The sequence below is a fragment of the Chaetodon trifascialis genome, chromosome 3 (genome assembly GCF_039877785.1).
Source record: "Chaetodon trifascialis isolate fChaTrf1 chromosome 3, fChaTrf1.hap1, whole genome shotgun sequence".
Classification (NCBI taxonomy): Eukaryota; Metazoa; Chordata; class Actinopteri; order Chaetodontiformes; family Chaetodontidae; genus Chaetodon; species Chaetodon trifascialis.
The window spans coordinates 15,057,063-15,075,987 of record NC_092058.1 but is presented as its reverse complement, the minus strand read 5'-3'; the positions used below and the strand labels follow the sequence as shown (position 1 = coordinate 15,075,987).

At 41.7% G+C, this 18,925-nt stretch overlaps 1 protein-coding gene across 1 annotated transcript in view; it reads right to left on the bottom strand.

Moving 5' to 3' along the window:
* The window catches only part of LOC139328739 (voltage-dependent calcium channel subunit alpha-2/delta-3-like), a 77,655-nt gene extending 59,852 nt beyond the window's left edge, over positions 1-17,803 (bottom strand). The window contains exons 1-12 of the mRNA XM_070958722.1: positions 17,664-17,803; positions 15,685-15,766; positions 13,490-13,711; positions 11,844-11,960; positions 9,673-9,732; positions 5,869-6,031; positions 5,146-5,277; positions 3,705-3,765; positions 3,415-3,565; positions 3,154-3,228; positions 2,966-3,055; positions 616-729 (exon numbers count right to left, since the gene is read on the bottom strand). Of these exons, the coding sequence (XP_070814823.1) occupies positions 616-729; positions 2,966-3,055; positions 3,154-3,228; positions 3,415-3,565; positions 3,705-3,765; positions 5,146-5,277; positions 5,869-6,031; positions 9,673-9,732; positions 11,844-11,960; positions 13,490-13,711; positions 15,685-15,766; positions 17,664-17,788 (1,392 nt within the window). The 5' untranslated portion in view covers positions 17,789-17,803. The remainder of the gene's footprint in view (positions 1-615; positions 730-2,965; positions 3,056-3,153; positions 3,229-3,414; positions 3,566-3,704; positions 3,766-5,145; positions 5,278-5,868; positions 6,032-9,672; positions 9,733-11,843; positions 11,961-13,489; positions 13,712-15,684; positions 15,767-17,663) is intronic.
* Between the last annotated feature and the right edge of the window lie 1,122 nt (positions 17,804-18,925).

Below are 18,925 nucleotides of genomic sequence, written 5' to 3'. Positions count from 1 at the left end.
AAACACTGAATGGCTTCCATATAGCAGCCCTGAGGGTGTATGAGGGGGGTGGGGTAGCCTGCCAAATACTGCCCTGTACCCTGCCAAACACTGCCAACACACATATGCTTGATAGGACTGAACAAAAGCCCCTGAGCTGTTGTATTTATTGCTTTGTGAATGGCACAGCAGCCCATTTCATTTCAATTGCATTTAGATCTTACAAAGGGAGGCAAACAAAAGATTTTTAACCCAGTGTCAAGTCCAGGAGGAAGTGTGGCGAGAGCACAGCAGTGAGGAGACTGAAGCCTTTCAGACTGAGCTGTTTGTACATACTCTGCTCTTGAAAGCGGTACATTTCTCAATATTGTATTCCTCATGGGGGGAAATAAACACATTGAAAAACATCACATTGACAATGATTTCACATCATGGAGTTACACGTGATAATGAAGTAAACCAATTCCTCAAAATGTCAAAACAGGAGCTCCACCTGCCATAAAGTATTAAAATGTACATGTATCCCCATCGGAAGAGAAGTGCAGAGCCAGCAGAAACTTCAGAAAAACGACATGTATAACTGAAAATTAGACACCATGCGGAACAAAGGAGAGAAAGAAAGAGGGGCAGACTCACCTTTCTTTCTGGCCAATTGTACTTCTCAAAAACGTCGTCATACATTTCAGTCGCCCCGTCGGTCACAAGCATTATGGCCTGGCTGCAGACACTGCCACGTCCAGTTTGATTAAACTGCAGAAAGACACAAAACACATGTAGATATGCATTAAAACCCCAACTCAGATCTGAATTGTTATTCAAACATCAAACAAACACAGCCTGTCTGTTATATGGTGATGATGTCTGATAAGGCAGCTCTGCAGCCATCTATCAATAAGATACAGATAATGTCTTAGTGAATAAATCTGGAGAGTGTGGTGAACATTATCCTGATGCAGGAAGATGTATTGCAGTAATTAAGTGGTTTATTGACTTATAACAGAGCAAATGTGGAGGGAAAGAGGAGCACGTAGTGACACGATCACTGGATATAACCTGCTGAGCAGCACAGCTCTCAAATCACGCAGGCTTCACACAGACACGCAGGCACAAGATGTTAGAAAATATAATGCCATAATACCAGATTTATAATCATATGACCTCAACTCCAATATTAGAAAATGTTAAATGTATAAAAAAAATAAAATTTTCTGTATAATGAATAGGAAAAGTAAGATGATCATCCACAATTTCTGAATGTAATAAAATGGACTGTTTTGCTCATCATATACTTTTTATAGTCTCATCATAGTCGGAAAAGAACAGATGTTAATTACATTAATCATGACTCTGTTCTATTTAAGTGTCCCAGTAAGCCACAACAGTGTGACAGTGACCAGCATGCACAACACCTGGACCCTGAAAATGAAGTAGCTCCACCTGTAAATACAATTCAGCCATCATTCATTTCATTATTACACCTGCAAGCGTTTTTGCACATCGAAAAGTCTTCTGTAAAAACAGCCGATGAAAAAGTGACTTGAAAAGATCACCTCTGTGTCTATAAAAGGTCGCACATGTGCTCTGTTCTCTCTCCTTTAAGCCAGCGTCTTCCTGTATCTGTTTTATTAACCTCTACAGCACAAGCCTGACATAACCATGCCATGTTTTCATGGCTGATTTCAGCATCTTATTGTAAATTTAAGTTATGTTTAGTTTAATAAATAATGTTGTTCTCTCAGATGGACTTCCTTAACGTCACAGTCCCTGAGCCAGAGGAGGATTTTCAGCCAATCAGCTAAAAGTCACTGAATTGAAGACGTTCATGCACACTCTGCTGCTGAGCATCTGTCCTTAAGCTAAGCCTTTGTTTGAAAGTATATAACGCCATTTGTTTCAGTTTTGTTTAAGCGAATGAGAATTAGCAAAAATAAATGTTAATGATGGCAGACATAATCAATAATCTTAATCATTAATTAACTGAGGGTGATAAGATCTAATCAATCCTAAGCTCTGGTTGTTTGAGAGAATCAATGATCCATCATCATATAAGTGTACTCGTGGTGGTAAAATATTTTATTGCATGCTCGCTGTTTGGTGATTCGTTCAGATCATCGGCCTGTGAGAGGGAGAGAATGTGCTTCAGCACAGCTCTCATTCAGCTGACCAAGACTGGGTGGAAAAATGGTGCAGTGCTCTTCAAGTGTTTCTTTTGATTTGGTCCATGATAGGCTGTATTCTCTCTTCAATCACTGGCCACTGGTGTAACAATGAATTTCAGCAGTAGGCTACTGGCTACCTGATTACCATATTCATTGCAGGGCTTTAATTAATCTGACAAATGCAGAAGTAAAAGCTGCCGTCCCTCAGCTTCAGCGGCGCAGCCAAAGCTTGCCTGAAAACAGGGAGATAAAAGGAGTGCGGCGTGGCTCCTGGCCTTATCTGCTTTGTGTTCCAATCAGCCACGTTATTAATCATTGACAATAATTAGAGCCATTAATCACGCTTCAGAATAGATGTGTCTGTGTTTGGAGGGCGGAACAGGCACAGCACTGGAGCTTTTCGACAGGCGACACACCTCCCAAACGCTCAAATATATTTGACCAGACTGTGTGACTTTTCATGATTAGCTGAGAACACGCAGCGTGTTGTACTTGAACACTTTCTGTCACTGGAAACAAATGCGGCTTGTAAAATGAAAGTTTTCCTCCTGTTCTGGTCAAGTAGAGTCTGTCAGTTAAATGAAAACAAAGTGCTTTTGTGCTCGCTGGCAACAAATTCATTATTTTTATGTCAGATGAACAAATAAATAAATGAATCATTTTGTGAAATCTCATGAATACTCAACAGTATTTGTCAGGTAATCAGTAAGCAGAAAAAAGAATTTAGCTGGTCTGCTTTGTCGTACATTAAAAACTGGTGTTTGCACAGCATCAGTGTTAAAGTGACAGTGAGCTCACATGAAGAGCTTTACTGTACTGGAACTTACATCACTCAGGATTGTGAACGCTTCGGCCAGAGCTTCACCCAGCAGCCCGATCCCTTTGGCAAACAGCTTGTCCAGATGTTCACGGAAATGCTAACAGATAAAGACAGAAGCGGAAAAGAAAGCTTTCACGCTTTAATCACACAAATCCAACTTGATCCACATATATTCATTGCATCAATTTTACTCACATCTTTGTTGGTTCTGTCGGCTCGGACCAGCGTGCCGTTCAAACAAGGCTCCACGTAGTGGATCTCCTGATTATACTGCGCAAATACAAACATTTTGCTAGATGATTGTTTTCCATGAAAGCTGTAGCTGTTGGAAATACTTAAGACAAATATCTTTGGTCTTTTGTTACGATTAAAGAGAAATAGGACAGAGCGATGCATATAAATGAACAATGAGTCAAACTGAGAAAAAGGTGGCAGTTTGGTTGAACTAAAACTTACTGCAATGATGTTGAAGAAGTCGTCATCTCCGAGGGTGTCTAGTATGGAGGAGACAGTCTGCCTGGCGATGGTCAGCCTCAGCCCTTTCATGCTTCCACTAACATCGACTAAGATAACAACATCTTTGGGGGACGTTGCTGCCTGAATGTACCTGAGGTGTAAGAGATTAAATTATTTTATTAACTTGGCTGTTCTAGTTAAAGAGGAAATAATTTAAAGAAAGCTTTATTTATAAACATTACAATGCAGCAACAAGCGAAGTACATTTTGTCTGCCATGTAGAGGCTTACCACTTCCTGTTTCTGCAGTCAAAGCCGATGACACCATGCTCATCTGGATGCCACTTCACTCCTGAGAAATAGATCAGAAGGTCAACTGAGAGGAAGTGTAAGAGACATAAATGAGAAACACAGGCACACTGACACATCTGAAGTATAACCATAACACATGTGGTTAGAAAGTGCTGCACTGTTGTAAGTATGAAGCTTACTGTTGGTAATTAAAATCATACTCACAAGAAGGCTGCCAAAAAAACACAATGTGTGTTTGAAAGGCTTTGGCTTTGCAGCTCGATGACCGATAATTTTGTTTTGGATGTACTGAACTCTGTCTGATTACAGATAGTGGGATTTTGCTCATGTTGCCAGATCACTATCAATCAGATCTGATTAAACCACACCAGTCCAGAGCTGATGAGGCAGATTTGAGTGTTAAAGCCTTAATAAATAAAAACTAAAAATGTTTTTTACAAACTTAAACTTTTATTGCTGCTGATTTAGCCATGAATGTTTAATGTTTTAGGGAAATGCTTGAGATCTTAAACCAGATTTTCAGGGATTTCAACACATTTGCAGTACTTGTAATGTTATAGCTGAATGGGGTGGAGCTTATTAAACTGCTTTATATTCCGTTGGTTGATTTAATCTATCAAAATCCATCACATTTTATAAACTGATCGTGTTTTCTACATAAAATCTTAATTCAAAAGGCAACTGTGGGTGTAATGGGGTAAAAATAGCAATTTTCCCCTTTACAATTGAATAGAGTAAAAGTGTAAAACAGCATAAAATGGAAATACACAAGTAAAGTATGAGTACCTCAAAAAAGTAAAGGACTTGAGTAAATGTACTTAGTTACTTTCAACCACTGCCTATGATATACACTGTATATTTTCTATCTTTAACAATGATTTCCCTCTCTAGACCAAAACATGGAACCAAGGAGAGCTCAGTGAAGTGTGATTTTCAGCCATTTAAATGATAAATACATTATGGTACAATAAAACACTGTTAAAATAAAATCTCGCTCCTAATACATTAAACATACAGAGTCCACATCTGTATTACAATATCATCATTTGTATCTTGTCTCTCTGGCATCGCTGCAGCACTGCAGTGAGTCCACCGCCTGTTTCTTATCATTGTAACAGTCTGATAACTTCAGTTGGATCGAGCAGCCATGCCCTGATCCTCAGTATGACTGTAGGCCCACTCTGACAAATTCTGATTAATTACAGTCTGCATATATGCATCCTCTCTGATGGTCTGTAAAATTACAACATTAGCCAAATTACCCTTTTAGTAATTTCTAAATCATTTGTTCTGATCTGTTTTTTTCCCCTGCACTGACAGCTGATGGCTCCCTTGAGATGAGCCGTTCTTTTCCCACACACACACACGGACAGACAGAGAAATAGGACGAGAGGCAGACCGACAGAGTGACGGCACTCACCGGGATACTGCCTGAAGAAACCCTTGGCGCTCCCAAAGTACTGCCAGATCAGTGTTGGGTCTCTTTCAAAATTATCTACAAAGACTTTATTCAGAGCCTCGGACCAGTAAACTCCGTTCACTATGTCAGGATCTGAGAGGAAAGTGAGAAAGAGAGACAAGTGAATTAAATGGTGATAATGGTAATCAGTCTGGTCACCTTTACCCAGTGCACAGTTGACCTTTGTCCTTTATTGACCCCCCTGAAGGAGACACAATGCCTGTGACTAAATCTTCCCGTCCCCTCCTCCTGCTGGACGACCCTCCCTTTGTGCTGTGAACACAGAGTTATGGGGAGTCCATTATAGCCAAACAAAAGCAGCCCTGGCCATACACAGGGTGAGGTGACACACTCTGTTATAAAACAAGAAGCGGCTGAACAGCTAGCGTATGACAAACATCTTTCCCACCCCCTCCCCCCTCCCCCACTCTCTGCTCTCTTTCCAATCTCTTCAAGAGGTCTGCAGTTGCTTTTTCCTTACGTCTGGACTATTATCGATCCCCTCAACTCCACTTCTCCCAGCCTGTGACACTGAGACAGCTTCAGCTACAGTACCATTTCTCACCTTCATCACTCATTTTCATCCCTCCTCCTCTCCTCCCCGTTCATCAGCACAGGGCAGGTAAATAACCCTCACATAATCCTGCTGTCTGCATGCGTGCAGGCAGCAGGCTGAGCTCTCACCTTTGTTGTACATGTTGGTGGGCACCTGCACCACACTGAGGCTCAGGTTCACTGACAGGTTATTGAAATGGTCGTTGGGCTCCAGGAGGAACTCTCCACCCAGCTCCACGTTATTGCCCATCTCGTCCACTTCATTGATCAGCACAGCGTTGAAGTACTCATACTGAGGAAAAGAGTGAATGCGGCAAATGTTAACTGAGGCCTGCAGAGATGTAAGCGAGCACTCATAGCCCAGATTTTTTTTTCCGGCTCAAAAATAAAACTATAACAGCAATGTTGATATCAATAATTAAAGGATTGGTTTTACAGTCTTTTTAATAAAAAAAATTGGTGATCTGACTGATTTTCCCCCAAACATTTCTACAGATATTAACACAAAAATGGACTCCAGGACTGATTTTGTCCTCCAGCTCTTCTCTTGGAATCAAGCTAGGTACAGGAGGAACAATTGCAGTGACCAAAACCCGTTTCCCTGTGCACAAAAGTGAGGCCACACAAATTGTCCTCATGTAGTTAAGCCTTTCCACAACAAGTTATTCATCAGATGCACAAAAATGCGTGCTTAGTGTACATCTGTGCTCATAGCATTACAAGCTATCAGATCTGAAATCCTAAAAGCAGATGACACAGAAGTAAAAAGGACAAAATGAAAGAGTGTAAAAAATAGGAACAGTGTACACGACAGCATGGCTTCTCAGTGTAGAGACATCAGATTTTTTACATAACATTGATTTGTAAGAGACTTTTATCCTTAATTAGCTCAATAATCTCTGTGACATGGACACACTATTTGGCAGCAATCTGGGGGTTTGACACTGCGGCACATGGACAGGAGGAGACAGGGATCAATTAATCTGCTCTACCACCAAAGCTAAAGCCACTCATAATTAACAAACAGTAACAAATAGTGAGAGTGTGTTCAGATTTTATGGAAAATTCACTTTAGTTATTTTAAATTTAGTGCAGCTATAATCATCACTGAGGTCTAAGAGGGACCTGGATGCACAAAGAGGACTTCATGACTGCCAGTGAAAAGTCTGGCCTCCCTGAAGTGAAAGCCAACAGTTTGTCTGTCCTGCCCTTCACTGCTTGCTGAAAGACTGCCTCATCCTGTCTGAGCGGCCTCTCTGTGGCCTCTGGTTCTTATTGTCTGCACTGAGAGGGAAAGAGGGAGAGAGGAGAGATGGAGGGAGGGAGAGATGGGTGATGGACTCTACAGCATCACACTCGGGGGAGGCCGCGCAGGCATCACCATCAAGCAGCCACTGACAGCTCATACCACGCCTGAGCAGCTCTCTGACGAGCTGCGGCGGGGTGGGTGGGGGAGGAGGGCTGCAGAGGGGGAGCAGCAGGGGAGAGAAACGTGCACCCTCAGCAGAACTGATAGTGCTGTAGAGAAGCACGTTAACCACCAGGGTTATTACTGTAGAGCAGGCCATGGGACACTGCAGCTCTCCGAGACGCCCCACTGACTCTTACGCTGCAGTTAGCTGTAGGCCCCCACTGCAGAGATCTGCTCTCCATTACAGGCTGCTGGGCCTTACTGTATAACCTGAGTCCAATATGTGGAGACTGTGGGTCTCAAGAAGCTTTAACACTGACGCTTTAACAGGCCCTGACTCTTAGTGTAGCTGTTATGGCTAACAGCTTCATACAGTTGAAACCAATTTGTTCTGAAGCTGCCTGCTTCCCCAACATTGTCTGAGGGGACGTGTTGTTCAAAATGCTAAGTTACTGAAATATGGGATCAACAAAACATTGAGCATATGAGCTAAATACACTCTTCTTTGAACAAATCATTCATTTAGAAACCATATCTGCAGACAACAAATAATATGATGTGGATTTTAAATATTCAAACATCCCTCTGTGTCATTCATTTTATTTCCTCATATAAGAAATATGAAATACACAGTATAAAAGGATCCTAAATTACACAATAACTTTCACTTTTTCTTAGAAGACACAGAAGACACACTGCAGTAAATAAATTTCCTGAAGTAAGAGCCAGTTTTCTGCGGCTCCATCAGACCTGATCTGCACACCCTTGAACTGTGGACTACACTTGGGGTCAATGCAAAACACCTGACTGTCCTGACACGAAGCAGCTGAGATAAGAGCAGCCGGCTTATCTCATTGTGGTCAGTGAAATGGTGCGTGAAAAATGTGTGGTGCCGGGGGAGGCGAGGTTGGCTAAATGATGCCACAAGGAGTAATATCGTGACATCACATCATTATCGTAGGTGGATATTGAATTTACCTTATTATTTTTTATGGCCTTAAAGATGAAATGTCTGTGTGATAAGCCTCGGCTGTATGTCGACCGCTTGAATAAAAAGATATAAAATAACTGGAACTCATCAAAAGTATAGAGTCTTTATTATTATTATTATTATTATTTATATATAATGTATAAGAATACACTGTGAGATGCTATTGAAATGCAAAATATAGATATTGGTAAAATGTAAAATGATAGCCAACTTTCATCAAAAGTTTAGTGAAAAAATTGTAAAAAAAAAAAAAAAAAGCAACAAAAACGTTTGCAACAGAAACATTCTCTCTCTCTCTCTCTCTCTCTCTCTCTCTCTCTCTCTCTCTCTCCCCCCCCCCCCCCCACACACACACATACACACGTATGTATGTATGTATGTATGTATGTATGTATGTATGTATGTATGTATGTATGTATGTATGTATTCTATTATTAGTTAAAAAACAGCTTGTCATTGCATAGCCTTTTTTTAATTCAAGTATATTATACACGTGTGTATGTATCGATAATAGAAAAGATATATGCATGTATCTTTTCTACTATAAGGTAAAAATAGCGTTTGTATTTTTGGTGTAAAGGTACAGTCTGCATTTGTTGTTATGGTTTTGTGAACAGCAGAGAAACGGGCAGGGAACAAGGTGACTGAAATGTATTCACATGATGTAAATGCTTCTATTAACTGTAAAGTGCTGCCATTATTTCAGTGTTTTGTTGCTCGAGTGGGTTTCCAATCTAGAGCCATGAAAGTGAAACAATGCGCCGCGCAAAAGAGTTTCATTTATCTTTGTCCACTGGACAGAGAGAGAGAGAGAGAGAGAGAGAGAGAGAGAGAGAGAGAACAGACGACAGAAATACTGCACTCCCTCTGCAGACACAGGGGAAGCTCAGTGCGCCCTGGAAATCTGCAGTGAGAGCTGCTAAATAATGTCCTGAAAGTCAGAGTACATGAGCACATCCTGTGAAATACAACTAAAAGTAGAAGCAATGCAGGCCGACACAGAGTCCAATACAGAGTCTTCTAAGAAATGTCAGTACATTAATCAAAAATCACAGCCTCTAACTCTGCATGAAACAACGGGACACTGGCCGCAAATCTAATACTGTATTACTACAGTTATTCGACTACTGTACTGAGCCTGAGAGCGCTGCAGCAGCCGCCGCAGCACAGACCTGCCTTTGAGCTATGATTACACTTACAATCAACCAGTGTGAGTTATGACACATGGCGCAGCAGCCTTCAATATGTGCGGCATTGCTTATCAAAGACGCGTTATGTATCAAAGCGCTGACAGGACATCAGTGTGAAGGACGATGCCAGTGCAATTAAAGACTTGTAAGGCCTATTACCCTTCTCTCACCTTGCAGCCGCTCCTCCCCAGTCCAACTAAAAATGATTCATTCCGATCTCACAGAAAGACACGCCACATTTTTAATAATCATGTTCCTCTTTTCTTTTCTTTTCTTTTCTTTTCTTTTCTTTTCTTTTCTTTTCTTTTCTTTTCTTTTCTTTTGTCCGGAGCAGATCTCACCTGCAGGTCGGGATTTTCCTCATGCTGATGGTGCGCTTCTTCTGCTGCCTCCACCAGCCGCTGAGGAGGGAAGATAAAACATGGGTTGATGAGCTAAAACAAACAATGTATAATGATTAAAAACATATGCAAACGAACCACTTCCTGTGTAAAGTCTGTTAACACACACTTTTCTCTGTCAGACCTCCAGAAACTCGCCGTGATTCATCCCCAGAAGTTTGTCCCCTCTCTCTCTGCTGCTCTCTGTATTTGTCAGACTTGCTGTTTGCGCGTCCATTATTTTCAAATCTCACCAAACGTCATTCCACTGAGGAGGAACATGATCGAGGACCATTTCCAGCCTTTGGGTTAATCTTTGGATGGAATCGACAGCAGCCCGTGTCCAGCTTTTGTTCTGAGCTCAGTAACAGGATGTGTTGCCAGATTTGTTAGTCTCTCCCCCCTTGGCAGTCCTCATAGTTTCCTTTAAGCGCGCCAGTATGTATAAAATGTGGGACACCGCTGTGAAGCGCCGCTGTAAAATGATTGATGGAGGCAGGTGATTTCGTGCCTTGTACCAAAGCTGCGACACTTTGATTCTGGAAAATGTGCTTGGCTCTGTGTTTCCCGGGAAATGCCACCTAAACGTTGAATTTGCTGTGGCCCTCGGAGCCCAGCAGGTAATTAACATCTGTCAGACGTATCAAAATAACTGCTATATAAACACAACAGAGGCTTTTGCCCCGACTGCTGAGCGGTGGTGCCACATTCAATTGACCTCATGGCGACTTCTCAGGTCGTCAGCAGGCGGCAAATAAAAAAAATACATCATGAAATATATGTAATATCTATGAATATACATATAAGATTATGTAAATATATGTTTTTCTGATTTAGGACGGGAATACTCTCAGTAGGCCCGTCCATCATTTCTCCTCTTATAAAATGTCCCTGCAGCGGTCACACACATCACCTTCACCACTTTATTGGGGTCTCTGCCTCGTTTTTAAAGTCGCTTTTCAATTTGGAGCAAACGTGATGACGTCAGCAGATCAGGATTTATCACACCTGCGCTGGTGGAAGTTTAAATTTGACACCGGATTTTTTTTCATTGTATTTATTTTAACAGCAGCCAAGTGCGTGCTTTTGTATTGTTTGCAAATCATTTTTTAAAAAACAAAACACTTTTATGTGAATCAAATCCCGTTCATTAAATTAAGCGCTTTCCTGTAAGTGTAATTTATAGGCTGCTTTGTCGTGAATTGTCGCACGCATGGGATCAGGCCGGGGGAGATAAACGTTATCATTTCCCAGCAGTCCCTGCGAGGTGCAGCATTAAAATGGTGACAGTCTCCTCTGCGCTGAGGTCGCAGACAGGCTGCTCCTGTGAGGCTGACAACAGCTCACACGTCGACTGTAATAAATGACGTGAGAAAATATTCCTGATGAGCCTTTTACATCAACATTACAGAGATTAGATTTTTTAACATTGCACAATAATTTGCTTTTCCAAGCGACCAAATATGCTCATTTAGGGACCGTATGAAAATTAGGCCTTTTGGGGTGGAGATGGGGCTGTGATTGACTTTTAATAAAACTCAGCTCTGCTCATATTTATTTATATTTTCTTTGGACCATTTGAGAAACATTGAAACACCACCCCTCTATATCTCAAACCTTTCTATGTTCTTCTATTTAAACTTTAACAGAAACAAACATTTTCAAATACAGCCACCAAATCTCTTATTGAAAGAAGAGCTAGCCATTGTTAAAATTATGGCAAACTCAGAAGAATTCCTGCGCCCTTTTTGCTGAATATAAATAAGATCAGAGGACGTTCGCCTGTTATGATTGGAAGTCAGACTGTCCATCATAATTAAACCCATGACTGATGCCTGATAACCAGATGTGTTGGGGACTGCTTAGTCCAGGCAGTGTGTCAAACATTAAACACAAAAATGCAAGTTTAGTGCTGTTAGCCTCAGTCACATTTTCAAACTTGAAATATCCCTCAAAATAAATAAATGAATAAATAAATAAATGATATAAAAACCAAAAATATTCTCTCCCACCTCATCCCACCCCTCTAATAATTAAATAACAAACAGTCCCTTTCACCCCAAAATAGATTAAAATGAATGACTAAACAAACAGCGTATAAAACTCTTTTTTTTTTTTTTTTTCAAACATACCCTGGTGGCCTCTGCTTTTTTCCGGAACACTTCCTCCATCTTCACAGCCAGGTTTTTGACCAGTTTCACACCATCAATTTCTTCCACTCTGACCGACTTCTCAAATTCTTTATATTTCTGAAAATAACCAGAAACAAATGTGTTGCATTGACAGAGGGAACAGCTGCAACCCTTATAACACTGGCTGCAGGAAGACATGCTGCAAACTCATTCAGCTGATGTGGTTGATTAACTCATTAGGAGTGTCTTAAATGTCCACTCAATAAGACAAGAAAAAACATTAAGATAATCATCATTTTCTCTGTGTGTGTTTTGCAGCATTTTAGAGCACTGTTGTTTCACTGCATCCCACTCCAGAGAGGTGGGGAATTGTTAAACAAGGCTTATAAGTCGTCACATGTTGGCTGACAAGCTGCATGCAGCCAGGCTCAGATGAACGGCTGATAAAACCCTCTGCAACACAGAATGATTGATAGTCTTTATCCGGTCTCAGTCATTGGCTGCACATGCTGGTTCTGTCTCTCTGATTGGCTGGAGATGGCCATGTTGGGTGGCCAGGGGGGAGGGTGGGGCTGGTTCTGAAGACTATGCATGGTAAGAGGGTAATTGAAATGGAGTCAAAGCACAGGAGAAAGATAATAACGTGTCAAGCTTGGGTGATTCTGGGTAATGAACTACACCTCACATAATGCTGATTCTGCTGGATGCACAGGACCTCCAGTGATACAGAACAAAGCCCGCCACAGCTCGGAGGACTATAACATTACATAATCCCACACCTGCCTGGCACACACACACACACACACACACACACACACACACACACACACACACACACACACACACGTCAAACAAAAACAAAAACCTGATCCTCTCACGCTGTCCAGTCAGCCACATCACACACACTTCCAATAACCTTATCTAAAAATAAACAAAAGCAACGTACGGCTCGTAGTTGGCATTCAAACACATTACACATTGTGTGGACAGGATGCACACACATGCACGCACACACACACACACACACAAACACACACACACACCAGTACATGAGGCGACAAATTACCTACTGAAAGGAAGAGTGTGGGCTCGCAGTGGAGCATAACAGTTCATTTCACGCCTGTCCTCCTCGCCTCAGCACCCTGTATCCCCCAGTCCCCCCATCCTCCTCCCTCACACTCCTCCAGTCATCAAGAGGAGGTTAAGCCCCATCCATCAAAAGCACTGATCATGATTATTGATTAGAGTAATGACCAATGCAGGAGTGAGGCCTGCCTGCCAGGAGCCCGAAGAGGCCCAGTGTTTCCCTCTCTGCAGAAGTCTTAGTAAAATCGGGTAATTCGCCATAAAAGCATCTAATGATCAGCCTTAATGACCAGCCCCTAACGACCCGTCAGTTCTCCTCACAGCTCACTGCTTTGTGCTGACTGGCTCGGCACAGCTCTCTCCAGACATGCCTCCATGAACAGGAACACGAGCAAAGTGCTTACATACACACAAAAAACAGGAACAAATCTGCAGGGCATATTGCAAAAAGGTTTTTGTACAGAGATGAAAGACATATTTGGCAACAAATGGAAGGCTAGCGCTTCAGCTTCCACCACACCTTTGAACTTAAATCTATATCTTATATAAGGAGCTGTCACCTCAGAGCAAGGAGGTCCTAGGTTTGGACCCAGGAGCCGCTTTCTATACGCAGTTTGAACGCTCTCCCCATGTTTGCGTGGACTTCCTCTGGCTGCTCCGCTTTCCTCCCACAGACATGCAGCGGAGCTTTTAGGATTAATCCTGCTATTGCCCTTGACCGAGGCACTGGCCTCAGAACTGGAGTTGGTCCCCGGACGCGGCGCTGTGATAGCCCAGAGCTCCTAAAATAGTGAGGATGGGTCAAATGCAGAAAATTAACAAGTATGATAGAGGCTCATGTAGTAACTGGACCTACAGGAGGGAAGTAAAGAGTTATTATAGACAGAGGGATCACAGTGTCCCATGCTGAAAATGGTCTATACAGGATCCTGTACATGCAACACAGTCTCACGGCAGTTTGTTAAATAGTCAGGAAATTGCATCTGTAGGATTTGTGTGCATGGATACAAACGTTCCATTTATTTGTGACACTCAGCACTAATTAGAAATGAATTTATTTCAACTGGAAGTATGTTTTGCGCATGCACAAAGCATGCAGATTCAATTTTGTGACTACTTTCGAACTGCCGTGATACTGGGTTGGTACTTTAACAAACGGATGCCATGTGCAGTGAGTGACCAGAGAAATAAAAGCCACTGTCCACTGCAGTGCAGTCTTGTAACGATGAAACATTCTGTGGTCTGTTTCGAGGCTATAGTTTGCATGAGAGATGCGTGACTAAAAGGTGTCTGCAACATTCTTCCATAGATGTAAATGTGATTGATATGTTTCAATACCGCGTAGTTCAATTTAACACAGGCCACAAACTACAGCCGCAAAACATACCGAAGAACTGAATTCAAAACGGCTGCAACAGAAAAACTAAAGCTGAACGTTTTAGGTAAGATTGTATTTACTGCAGGGTGATGTATTACAGTGATGATTTAAAGCCAGTGGTGGTCTTCTCCCTGTCCATACTCCAATGTTTTTTAGTTTTTGTATTATTCACAGAATGAAGACCTGAGATTTTTGAGTCTCTACCTGCTGTACATGTCAGACATATGACAGAGAGATAGAAGACCTTTCACCAGGGTTTAACCCCTTCAACCTGCAGACCTTCCCGTTGGTCCGCTGTTACAAACTCATGTTATGTGACAGAAACTTTAATTTTTATTCTAGTGCTAATCCCAAATTTCCAAATATACTTAAACTGTCAGGCTGCATTTTGGGGAAGTGTAGATGAATTAATTAATATGCAAGATTTCCAGAACATTTACTCTTGATGTGACGATGCACCCATAAAAAAAAAGATGTGTCGGGTTTGAATATTTTACATAGTCTAAGTAGACATGTATATAAAAAACTGTCACAGAGAGCAAATATTCTTTGGTCTAAAAGTCGGGCTTCTTGAATATGATAATAACTTGACCATAACTTTATACTCTTGTTGCTTGTGCAGCTTATGTCTATTTTTTTTTATCTTCCAGTCCATCTCATTTTTTTACTTAATAAGAACAAATCTAAGGATAAAACCAGGGTTAATTATTTCAGTGGGATATAATGTATTTTAAAATGGCATGTGTATCCTTTCATGCATAATATCTTATATACATATAAATCTAACATGACACTTAAAACACATTACAAGCATGCTGACGGACATTTCGCCATTCATCCACCTGACTCGACTCTGACCACCAGAGGCCTGTGAACACAGAGCCATCGAGTGGTCAGAGAGTTGAATCTCCTGCACTGGGTCATCGCTCACTCTCTGCTGATTTCACTTGTTCGGGACATCATTACCCCCCTCACCCACTACTGAACCCAACCACACTCTAATTCAATTTGTCTTCTTGTCGCATTCATATCCAGAGGTTGAAACTCGACTCCAGAGAGTTAACTGGAGAGATGAGATGAGAGAGGAATCAGATCCATGGTAAATGAGCCGTGTCAAGTACAAACACACACACGCACGCACGCACACACACACACACACACACACAGAAACATGGAGCTCTGTCTCGGCCAAACACCAAACACACCTGAGTCTCCTCTAAAATAATGCATCAGCATTCAGCTGAGACACCAAAATGTCTCTGCAGCCATTAGACAGGGAATACAGCATTACAGCTTACAATGTCTCTAACTACACGACCATCAGAGAAAGAGAAAATGCGTTTGCTCTGGAACAAGACTGGGAAATGAGAGGACTACCTTTTGCAGTAGCTGGGATCCAGAATATTTTGCAGAAATGGATTTAATTTCTCCACCAAATGCTGAGGCCCAGAGCTTTACGCTAGAACACACACACACACACACACACACACACACACACACACACACACACACACACACACACACACACACACACACACACACACACACACACACACACACACACACACACACAAAACAAGACAACAAAAAAAAGACAGTTGACTGTTTATCCAAGAGTCTCCCAGATATTCTGGAAAAAATCCACATAAAAATGTAAAAAGAAATACACAGAAAGGTAAGTGATTGAATTAAATAAATGAAATAACATTGAGATTATCATCCAAGTTTAAATGTTATATTTAAAAGAACACATCTGAAGACTTTTTACACCAAATGACACGAGTTTGAGCAGCAGGAGGTTTGAATTTGTTAGCTCGAGTCACCTTCTCCCCTCTGAATACTTCCTGTCCTCTCCTCCCCCGTGCTGCCTCTAAATGCCCTTAATCTCTCCTCAGTGGTCTTGTTTTAAAGCTTTATTTCTGAGACAATCAATCAAAAGATTGTCGTCAAGGCCCGGCGTCCCTGACCTTCACCCTCCTGACAGATGATCGCTTGTAATTTGGATGATCCAGACTGTAGTTATTGGAGCTTCTTCTATTAAACTGTCAGTGACTCTGGCTGAGCGTGGCACAGAAATACTGTACCTGAAATGTAAAACAGAAGTTGAAAGTGAGTGTCCTATGGGAAGCATAGGTGCTGCTTTAAGAGAGTGGTCTGTTTTAAGGATTTAAACCATTTATTTAAAAAAAAAAAAAAAGGATTTGTAGTTACGCGTGGTGGTTAAACTGCTACTTTCAAAAGCTCAGAGATATATCTTATAGAAACAACTTTTTCCTTAAAAAATTTCCCAAAATGAAATTAATTCGTCTCATCTGACGTTTTGTTTTCAACTGGTTTGCTAAATCTTTTGGATTTTTGATGTAAGATTGTGTGTGAGATGACAACACCTGAACTTGGAAATTAGTTAGTGCACAGTTTAAAAATAACTGGCAGGAGTGTCATACAGGGTCAGCTTAACTATCAGAATCTACATTTAAATCCTTCATTCTGGATTTTTTTAGTCGTGTGTTGAAATTGTTGGAGGTAAAAAGAAGCAACAAAATCCTGCAAGAAGGTTCCCAAAGTAACAGGTTTCATATTTTAATGCTTTTCTCAATCTGCTGCAGACTTGTAAATAAAATGTGATTCACTGTCAGTTAATTGTTGTAATATGAAGACAATTGGGAATTATTAAATTACACCTGCAAAGGCGTCCCCAACTGTGTTTTAAACTTTAATGATTTACTTTTAGCAGAAAAGTTTGTAAGATTAATAAGAAATGTCAGTCTCTTAAACAATTTGAGATATTGTACGTTATAATAATAATAAGAAAAAAATACTGAAATAAAAGGTGCTTCCAAAAATGTACATATAAAGTTCATGACGTAGAAAAAAGTCTGTCCTGTTTTTGCCAGAAACAGACACTGGAGAATTTTTCCCTTGACTTTTTAATAACACTTAATAATTAATACTGACTGACTGTATATTATGCAACCATGTAACAGAATAAGGTAAAGGTAAGAGGTAGATGTTGTAAGGATGTACACCTCTTTGCTGAGGCTTGTGATTTTTAAACAATACTGCTTATTTGCTAAAATCCCATCTGCTGCTTTCTTCCCACGATGCTATCAGTCTCTACCAGTAAGTGATGAGTTGAGCCTGTAACAGGCTCTGTGTGGGGGAGCACACACACAGATCTGTGGTTAAATTAAACTCTCCCCAGTCCCTCCGTAACTGTAACCCGTTTAAAACTCCTAAAATTCACTTAAATCCCAAAGAAATGCTGCTCCTCTGATGGCCGCATCTCCTGCCTGTGAGAGATCAAAGTATTAGTTATCTTCACGTGAAACGAAGTTGCAGAGCTGCCTCTCACTCACACTGACAGAGGGATGCCTTGCTGGGACCCCGCCACCTCCACCACATTCAAGCCGACGAGGATCCAGAGCAGGAGGAGGCTGGTGCTGTGAGCGTGAGAGAGCAGGGTCCTCCAGCCCCCCAGCATCTTCAGCTCCGCGAATAAAAAAGATGTGTACAGTAAAATCCCGTCCCGGCACCGTGCTGGACTGCTGGACCCCGGTGCACCGTCTCCAGCCGCGTTACTGCCGGCACGTAGTCTACTGTATATGACTGGAGAGAGAGAGAGAGAGAGAGAGAGAGAGAGAGAGAGAGAGAGAGAGAGAGAGAGAGAGAGAGAGGGAGAGGGAGCATCACCCCCTGCTTCCATCCTCTTCTCCCTCTGCCTCTCTCTGAAAAGGGAAAAGCCCCCTCAGACGTCTCTCCGCTGCACGGATGTTTTCAGCTGATTCCTGGAGGCGCGCAGTCATCTGCTTGTTTGCAGCGCAGCCTGGAAAAGCTGGAGGAGATGAAGTCTGCAGAATAAGGTTCCTGGAGACTAGAGGGCCTCTTTTGTTCAGTTTTCAGCTGAGAGGGGCAGCAGGGACAGGTGCACCGCCCGCAGAGCGAAAGGGAACAATGAAAGTCGACTGCAAAATGTTGCTTCGAATGAGTGAACTTCGCTTTCCTCCACGACGCACTTCTCTCACGTCGACTGTTGTGAAGTTGTCACATTTAACGCTGACGCTGCATTTTAGTGTACACGCTCGATGTACAGTATGGTGTCCAGTCTCCACGCTGCACACAGAAACGCCTGCGAAAGCGTGTGGTTTTACTGTAACTGAAATGCGATCATGACATGCATGACATAATGTCTTTTATAAGAGCATAAAGGTTCGAACTAGCGCACAGAATAAGGGGAGATTCCGGACTTAAAATGGCTCTGTGTGCGATAATGAGACTGCAGATGTTTGATGAGGACTTCCGCACTGCCAGCAGCACAATCACAGAAAAAAAAAAAAAAAAAAAATAGAAGAAGAAGAGTTTACGATGGCAGTCATTTGGACTTAATGAAACTACCTCAAAAGAACCAAAATAAAAGAGATACATAAATAAGTTAAGTTAAAATAAATAAATAAATAAATCAATCAAAATCTCCTGTTAACTTTGCGCATTCGTCGATGATTGGCGGAAGTCTAGTAATTGATCACTTTGACCAATGACGTCATGTCACACACCAGCAATTTTTGCACGTGGGCCTCAGAGATGACTTCAGGGCTGAAGGTGTGATGAATCCGTGAAGGAA